This window comes from Microplitis demolitor, chromosome 4 (genome assembly GCF_026212275.2).
Source record: "Microplitis demolitor isolate Queensland-Clemson2020A chromosome 4, iyMicDemo2.1a, whole genome shotgun sequence".
In the NCBI taxonomy this organism is placed as follows: Eukaryota; Metazoa; Arthropoda; class Insecta; order Hymenoptera; family Braconidae; genus Microplitis; species Microplitis demolitor.
The window spans coordinates 23,592,269-23,602,499 of record NC_068548.1 but is presented as its reverse complement, the minus strand read 5'-3'; the positions used below and the strand labels follow the sequence as shown (position 1 = coordinate 23,602,499).

Here is a 10,231-nt window from a genome sequence, read left to right as displayed (position 1 = left end):
ACCCGAATTTTATTATATTTAATTTATAAATGTCGCGGACTAGTAGTTCGAACAAACAAGTAGTTGTAGTTGTAGCTGCGTAGCAGTAGTGAATAATAGGGAGTATGTACGAGATTAGCAACAAAATTGCTACTGTCTAGACTATAAAAAGATAACGCTGTTATATGGGAGTACACGATTATACAGAGAGTTTATTAGAGGGAGTTGACTATTAATTTACTTTACGAGGTCAAATTAAGTTAATAATTGTTTTCTTTTTTTATTGAATTTATTTTACTGTCACATTCAACGGACTATTGATCCTGCGGCCTTGACATTCTCGATTTCTGATACGTAATACGAGGAACATATTCATGTTTCCTTAATTATATTTGTGATAACATTTTATTTCTTATCAAAAATACCTCTGATAAAAAAAAAATTAGTGGATAATGATGAGAATAAGAATTTGATAATTCAATTTTTATTATTATTATTTTTTTTTTTTTTTTGTATGGAAAAGTTTGATATGGAGATTCAGAACCGGTGAAATTTAAAGAAATTGAAAGGAATTTAATTTTTTTAGCAATGAGTCAAACTCTTGGGAACTTAATCTCACGGCGGGCTCTAACTCAATAGTGGAAATTTCCATTCGTCGATCCCATTGGCGTAACTACGTATAAATATATAAATATTTTATTTTTAACGCCATCTATTGTTACTTAAAATTAAAAGTTATAGAAAATTTATTTAATTTTTCAAATGTTCAAATTATTAATTCGGTAAATAATTTAAAAATGTCAGAATTTACTGATTGATATTGAATGCTGGTGTAAAGACGCTATTTATTCATAAAAATCTACAATCAATAGTAACATTTTACATGTTACATATTTTTAAATTAACAATGGTCATTTTTATTTGAAATTTAAAAAAAATTGAGTGTGACTCCTATGTTACGAAATACTCGGCAAAAGTTATTTCTGTCAGGGGATGAAGACACATCGTCACAACGTAGATAAATTTATCATGTACTTTCACGCAGACACATGCTACATATGTATATATGTATGAATGTAGATAGAAAAAGTACACGAATAGAATGTAATGACTTTCCTTAATAGTTTTAGACGCGACTTTTATTTAAGTAGTCAACGGTAGTTTACAATGAATGATATAAAATGTAAGCCACTCCTTTTTACAAAAATACATATATGGAAGTCTGTAAAAAATCGCGGAATGAATGAGGATTAAATGCCAAGTGAAATGGAGAGGAAAAAAATAATGTAAATCTAAAGAGATTTTCTTGAATAAAAGTAGATCGGATTTTTCGAAATTTTAGAGCAACATAAATATAAATTCATTTTAACATTATAAGTCTGCTTACTTCGAACGCGGAGTTTTTTTAAACTAAAGAATTCAAATTGATTTGGAGTAAAAATGAATATACTTTCCATTTTTTACTGAGTACGTATTAGGATATTTGAAAAAGAATACTAATTATTTTTTAGGTAGGCAAAAATCTGCCGAAGGAAAGATCTGCCGTAGCCGCGCGGGTTAAAGCTTTAATTGCAATTTGAAGGTTCAGTGTTCGAGTCCGAGACTCGGTCCCAATATTCAAAAATTTTTAAAAACTCGCGTAAGCGAATATTCAGTATTATTTCAATTTTAATTGAATTCTTAAATATGAAATGGAATTAATGACACGAAATAAATCAATTAATGATAAATGTTATCAATAAAAGACAAGTGACCTTAAAAAGTAATCTTAATATTAATTATTAATTGGGATTTTATAAGTAGAATAAAACTAAGAAAGTAGGTATGTATTTTAAACTTTATTGAACATGACATAAAAATCGCGATACATTATAATTTAATAATTTATGTTAATTCAATAATTTAAGCATTTGAAACAGATTTATTATGGTTTGTTTTAAAATAATATTTTAATTGCTTCAATAAATTTATTTCGCCAATACAATTACAATTATTTCCCAACTATAATTTAATAATATATATATCGAATCGTTTAAATAATGAATTTATAATACGAATACACTGGAATGTGTAACTACCACCTCGCAGAACCCTGAGCATGCAGAATTTTAATTGATTACAATAAATCGCACACTAATTAAATAATAAAATAACCATAACATTTAATGATACTCTGATGTTAAATAATTAAATAATAAAATCCAAGGTTGCGAGGGATGAAAAACACTATACTATTAATAATAAATAATAATATATATTTTAAAAAAAACACTGTATGAAATTACATAATAAAAATAATTGGCGCAAAAGTAAAAAAAATTTTTTTTTATACATTTATATAAAAAAATTTTTTCCACATCTTAAATTGATCTATTTAATAATTAACCTGGGTTTTTTTGGCAGTGATGTTCAATCATGGATAAGGTAAAATTTATAAACAGTAAAATTTATTTTAAAAATAAAAACAAATAATACGTCAGTAGAATAATTTTTTGTGACGTTTAAATAACAGCAATAAATTCAAATTTCGACGGTAGTCTCAAAAATAATAAAAATAATTTTTGTAAATTTTAAATTATTTAAAATATAATAAATAAATAAATAAAACTGTTCTAATTTAATCTTATCCGTGTGTAAAAAAATCCGCTCCAAAAATCCCAAACTATTACTAATAATTACAATAATACAATATATATAAATATATATATATATATATTGCGATCTCTGAATAAATTATTAATTTTTGTAACGTCGCGATCTTGTGCCGGGTAATAAATAATTAAATCAATTAAGAAAAAAATCTGAAGCCAGAAAAAAATGATTATAATTTAAAATATCAAATTAGAAAAGAAAAAAAATGCATTATTACTAGGCTCAAGATCGCAGCAATAAATAGATCGTTATCTCACTACACCAATAATGTATAATTAACGCTTCCATATCCATGAATCAGTAATTAATATATTAAATATCTAATTCACAGTCTAATCAGTTCAGGTCATAAGGCATCCACGAATAAATAAATTAAACATCAAGTGAAAATAATAATATACTAATTACATAAAACTTAATGTTTAATCTAAACTATTTATCCGTAAAAACCAGCACCAGTAAATAACGATCTTAAATTATTGTAATCATCATCTCTCATTAAAGCAGTCTTACGTAAAGCGGCAACTCTTTACTTATTCACATTTTTTATTACAATATTAAATAATTATACATTATACATGTATACTATTATATTATTTACCAATAAAAAATTTTATATTTTATATATGTATACTTTTATCACTCATTACATTACACATCCACACAGTCATTTACTCAGATTATTTGTTTCAAAACTCGTACACCAAATGCAATTTGTATAGGCGACTTTTTTGTGCACGGATAAATTATTCTTCTTTGAAATACTGTGGCTTGCCCATGTTGGCCATCTGACGGAAGTTTAAATAAGCACTCGCCAGAATTACTATGGCCATAGTAAAATTGACGATTTCGTCACAAACTACTGTAGCCATGTGAAGCAAGTGTGCGCAAACTCATGCATTTCAGTCCAAAATAAATGAGTTTGCGCACACTTGCTCTACATGACTCTGATTTTTGTAAATTTTCCTATGGCCATAGTATAATTTCCGCATGTGTTTCTTTCAACTTCCGTCAGGTGACCAAAATTGACCGTTTTTACTATGACACTATCATTTCAAACAAGAGGAATTTCTCCATGTGTATTTTATGAATTACTTGCAGGCTAATATTGTATTATCTGTTCACTAATGTAAGTTACAATTAATATAGTCTTAGGGTTATTACGGCGTACAATAAACTCACGTTTTATTTTTGTTTCGAGACGACTTTATTATTATTTAATTGGAACAATTAAGAAAACTAAATGAGAGATCGACTCTCACTATCGGACTTGCCGATGAATAAAAAAAAATTTATCAACTTGATTATTATTTATTCGTTTATTTATTAAATATCAATTAATTTTACTTTCTCCCATCACTTTCATCTTTGCAAAATAAATCTATTCTTACAGCATACTGTATCACAGAGTTACATACGGTACATACAATATATATAGATCATACTTTTTAATTGTTCCCGGTAAGACCGCGATGAAAATAAATAATAAATTAACTGATTCAAATAATATATTGTGTTTGCTTCAAGGCTAAGTCTGAAGTTTCATTTTTTCGATAAAAATTTAAAATGAATACTACTATTATTGTTTAAATTATTTTTTTTTTATCTGACCGGTAATTTTGATAATTTAGTCATTTTCAGCTTATCGATAATAGTTGGAATTTAATCAAATCAAATATTATTTTTTGATTCAAAGTTCGAATCAAATAATTGAAATTTAAAAATTATCCGATTCGGACTTGAAACAATTTTTTATGAAAAAATAAATTATTTAAAACAGTTAATTTTTAAAAATTAAAAGAAAACCTATTGATACAATTAAATAACCATCGTTGTTGATAATCGATAATTTACAAGCGATTAAATAATTTAGTGAAATGAAAAACGGAATACCCATTTATAATTTATTTAAAGAAAATAATTTATTTATAAATTTCAATATATCAAAATATAATTTTAATAACACACTATTATTAATTATTATTTATATTCCGTTTTCTCTTATCGCGAAAGCCGTCTAAAAAATATTGATAATCAATATCGTATAACGATAAAATATAATACACGAAATGTATATTATTTTTTTCTTTTAGTTTTTTTTATACTATTATATAAATCGCTCCCTTAAACCTTCCGTCATAAATTTTTTTCATCACAATTAATAAATTTAATTTGTACAGATAATATAATTTTAATTTATTATATATGTATAAATATATATTACCAACTAGGAAAAGACGTCATTGTAGAGTTATATAAAAGAATAAAAAAAATAAATTTATTAAATATATTACAGCCTGACAGTTCTATATTAAGAAACTTAAGTCGTGTATCCCTACTCAAAAATTTATTTTTCAAAATACATTTTTATGCGAATACATAAATTCCTCAGTATCACGTCATTGATTTTAATGATGTAAGTCATAAGTTGTATTTTTATCCAAATAAAAAAGGTGAGAGGTTGATCTATTCTACTAGAATATCATTGTAAACTTTTTAAAATTTGAATAAATTTCAAAATTTTTAAATTCTTCATAAATTTTTGAATAGGATAACAATAAATAAATTTTGACTATAAAAACTCTTTAGTATTTAAAATAATAATATTTCAATCCAAATTGGGATTTTTTTTCTACTTCATCGGACTGGGGCAAGATGGAATAATTTTTTTTGATCGAATATCGAAATGCCAAATTTGAATTTGAATTTTTTTATCAATATTAAAAGAGTACAAACGATATTAAAATAAAATTGGTTCTAATTTCGAACGTTCAATTCTAAAATTACCTCTAATTAATATTGACCCGCGTTAATTTCCCAACGAATTCACGTAATTGATACTAAATAAGTTTCCGAGGTAATTTATTTAATTGCGAGCATTTCAATTAAACGCTAAATTTTCTGTTCAAGTTAATTATAATTAATTAAACTGTATCACTAATGGATTGATTAATCGATGAACCAATCGCATAATTTAAATATGACTAGTAAATTTTAAAAATTAGAAATAATAATTTATCTGTACTCCGTTTCGCCCCAGTCTAAAAAAAATCGATTGTCTTTTCCGCAGTGAGGAAAGTATTGGGAGCAGAAACCAATAAAGCATATCAGAACTCTGTGATTGCTCGCGTGTGGAAGAAATATAGAAAAATTACAATAATAATAATAATAATAATAACAATAATAATAACAATAATAATAATAATAATAATAATAATAATAATAATAATAATAATAATAATATCGCGACATTATTACAGATAACACTAACCTTGAATCGACTAGTCTCCACATGTTTGCGTCAATATTTTATTATAGTAACGTGAAAAACATGAGTTTTATAAATAAAAATAAGAGTAACTTCTACAACCCCGATATATATAGCCGTCATTATTGAAATAGTCGTTGCATTAAGTTGGTTGTTTTTAAAAATACTATATGTACTTAATGTTATAAAAGATGTTTGTCAACAAAAAAAGGTAAATAATTTTATAATAGAGACTAAAAGTAAATTATAAGCCATTGCTGATATCAAATGGTCATATAAACTTGGTAGTGGTCGTAGTCAAAGTCGCCGTAGTCGTCTCGTAGCCTAGATCTGTGGCTATTTGAATTAACGATCGTGATTAATACAAAAGTACAGATAAGTAATGGCGGCGATGATGAAGGTGGCACTACTGTCGCCAATACTGTTGGCTATACATCCACATGATCTCATATACCATGAGCATTACGTATGCGGCAGATGTTGAAACTATAGAGTGATAACATTGAGTGTACAGAAAGAGCCGGTTGTTGCTCGGATCAGACATTTTGTTGTTGTTGTGTACTAGTAGTACTAATAATCATGTAACTAAATTCACCATGCCGCAGATCGATCCGGACATGACCGTACCACCTTTTCGTCATCAACTACAAGGGAGTTCCTTAAAATCAGGGGTGTTGAAATGCATCTCGTTGTTATCTCTATAGGGTTTGAGCTGCTAGCGCATATTGGCGGGCGGCCCAAAACCCCTTGACTGTTTCACGACAAATTACGCTGGTCTTCGGAACTGTCGTCAGCTTTCTTTAGTGACCTTTTAAGCTTGTCGACCAGTCGATTGTGAAATTTGTTGAGCGAGTTTGAACTACCGGTTTTAGGCGGCGAAGACCCGGTACTTTTACATGGACTCTGCAGAGAACTCTGAGATGTTCGTGAAGATGTCCGTGAAAAATGACGCGACATTGCTACCGAACGGTGGGCTGGTGACGTCAGAAAGTCTGATCCAGGTGATGTCGAGAGCGATGGCCCTTCGGATTTTGAACATTCCGATACCTTTAGAATAATCAAATTTCAATAATTACTATTATTATTTTTTATTTAATAATAATATTTTATTTTTATAAGAATCCTCAAATTTTGCCAGAATATTCCTTTCAATGAATAAATCTCAAGTCAATGGAAAATTTCCACGCAATTAACAATTGAGATATGTTTTGAAGATATGTAAATATACGCAAATTTATAATAGAAAGCCTATGAATGTTAAGGAGTAAAAAATACTTAATCAGCGTGATATCTGTGGTCGCAGTTATTTAATCTAATCAGATTAGTTTCTTCAACATTGAATGGCTAATTTAATTGACTTTATTGAAATCTATATATATACGAATATATACGTCGTAAAGCACGATAAGTGAAAAATAAATCGAGTTAGTGTTGTTATACAGATCGCGAAAATTACTCAATTTAACTTTTAAACTTTTTCATTCATTGCTTCTAATCTCCATCTTGAACTATGCAGATTATTTTTTAATAAAAATCACTCAAAAAATTTGATACTGTAAAGACGTATAGTAAATATCTAAATTTGTCCTTTGCACATTGCAAAATATGCAAGCAAATAAGAATTTCAAGTTATTTCTATTGAATTTTACTTTTTATTTGTATTTAGCTAACATGTAAAATTTAATCAAGTTTTGACCTTTTCATTATTTTGACTATTTTCAGACTTGTTTTCAATAATTTTTAGTCTCATTTTGGTCACCTCTAGACCAAAATCAGACTTTTTACTGCCAATTATTTTTATTAGCCTGTTTTTGATCGTCTTTGATCAAAAACAGCTCAAAATTTTTATAAAAATTTAAAAACAGACCAATTAGTCCAAATATAATATAGTTAGACTAAAGAGATCAAATTTTTCGACCCGGAAGTGCGATTTCAAACAGTAAAAATTTAGTCACTGATGTCTCGCAGTACCAAAATTTATGGACAATTTTTACTATAAAATTATACTGTTCTGCTTACCTCACATATATATTAAAGTTATTTTTGGCTAGTACATATATGTTTTTTAAACATTAAAGAGCAACTAGCGATTGCGCAATATCACAAAAGACACGAATTGGCCAGCGACACGCACTTCGTTAACGCGATTGTGATATCTCATTACGTCTCAACCTCAGAAATATATACATAGATACATTTATATGTATTTGAATTTATTATCTATTTAAAGATCACAGTTTTTTTATCATTATTAATTGATTAATTTAAGTAGTCAACTGAGCAGTAACAGTGTGATTGATTATTTAAGTGTGTGTGCACTTGGATTCAATTGACACTTGCTCGTTTGATATGACGATAAAATTTTCACACCATTATAAAACGATTTATATTTATTAATATCAATTATAAGCTTGACACTAAAAATTTATTTCAAATAAACAATATTTAATCACCAACACATCCGTTAATATTTTTCTTAGATTAAGACTGTTTTTACAACCATCTGATGTAATGATAGTAGCAAATAACAAGGATAAGTACGCACTGACTTTATCATCCAGAAACTCAACAATATTTGTTCAGAGTATTTACTAATAATGTAAGATATGTTATTAACTTTTTTTTTTTGTTGATGTTTTTGTTTGCGTACGACACGTGCGAGTTTAAATTATTCTTCAAAAATAAGTCTTCAAAGCATTTAAATGTCCGGGTATCAAGTCTAACGATTTATAAATATACAATAGACTAAACCCGTACCTTTCCCTCTTAGAAAAGTTAACTATTCAAAAATAAGTTTGGATGACGAAATATAATGAAGAATTTTATCACTTTCTTAAGTGAATTTCATCATCGATATCAACTTTAAGTTAAAACTTTTGAGTTCATTGTAGTAGACGTTAAAGTTGAGGTAAAGCTGAAACGTAATAGATATGTTTGTTATTGAGTAAATATATGTATATATACATAAATTTGATTTGAGGAATATGACTTGCGCAATAGTTATACCGGTATAATTTATTTCAAAAAATTAATACCTTTGAATAATGAATTAATAAAAGTTAAAAATAGACATAAACGTTTTGTTTATTCAAAAGTAGTCATTAAAAAAAATGAACGAGGTGAAACGTGACTACCCTCTTTGTCGCACTAGTGGAAGTAAATCTCTCTCTCTCTCTCTCTCTCTCACACACACACACACACTCATAAGCAATTATTAATTATTAAATTTCCGCTTTTTGAAAATTTTAAATTTCCCGCATTTTTAGTCATTATGAATTTGAACAAATAATTGTTTTAGTTTAAAAAATCTAGCATTCACGGTTTTTTATGAAGATGCCGAATAAATAAAAACCGTTTCGTAAAGGAAGATTCTAGAAAACGCTGACAATTCTTATGAGGTTTCAAAATTTAGTAATTTGAATAAAATGAAAATAATTTACTGTTACTTAAATTATAATTAAGTGTACGATAAATATATGATGAAAATATAATTAGACTTACCTTCCGACTACGACATGCCTGAGGATTAGAACATTCAGAGGACCTTCTACTCCGGTTGGTCTTGTAAATATCCCACTCATTTTTGACAACGGGCATCATAAACGCCATCTCGATAATCCGTAATGCACTCAAGCCTTTTTTTATACTTTTTATAACGATTTGTATTCAAATTTCACAGGCACTCGGTTTGATTATTCACTAATTTTTGAATAAAGTTATTGTTATTGCTAGTAAATACTTAACAATAAACAATTACCGATATGTAAAACAGTTTATAGCAGAAAATAAATAAATAAATAAATTAACGGGTCACAGTTGTGTGAAAACCGCAACGCGCACTATTTAAATTACAAAAGTATAAAATAAAATAAAAACGCGGGTTTGGTTTTTTGAAAAAATAGTTGAATAGTGAGTTTCAGGTTGATCGATCGAAGTACGTTAATATTGGTACTCTGCTTTTCCAACCCGTTCGTTTTTGATTTGTGTATTGTCGTAAATATAGTATTTTCGCGTACTTTGTGTATTCACCACGGGAGCCTGTTTCAGAATGAGTACGCTTGGCGGCAGCGGCGTACATCGATCCTAAGCCCACTGCTCTCTAGGCACTCTGTTTTAATTTTAACCCAGGGTGGGGATCCCACTTGTCCTATTGGCCAAACCTAAGGCGGGACTCTTACGTCACTATATCACCATTGATTTTATTCTTACTGCGAGCTGCGAGTCGATGTCACGTTACACTCATACTATTTGCCCATCTCATGCTCATACATTATATATATTATATTGTATTATTATTCCATATGGTTTTACATATTAGTCTTGTTATATAAT

General features: G+C 27.9%; 1 protein-coding gene across 1 annotated transcript; it reads right to left on the bottom strand.

Annotated features, from left to right (window-relative positions):
• Nucleotides 1–1,798: 1,798 nt before the first annotated feature.
• On the bottom strand, nucleotides 1,799–9,986 carry LOC103576381 (uncharacterized). The gene is made up of 2 exons (XM_008556577.3): nucleotides 9,401–9,986; nucleotides 1,799–6,946 (listed from the first exon to the last, which is right to left on the bottom strand). The coding sequence occupies exons 1-2, from the start codon at nucleotides 9,506–9,508 to the stop codon at nucleotides 6,656–6,658; spliced, it is 399 nt and encodes a 132-aa protein (XP_008554799.1). The 5' UTR covers nucleotides 9,509–9,986; the 3' UTR covers nucleotides 1,799–6,655.
• Nucleotides 9,987–10,231: the final 245 nt, after the last annotated feature.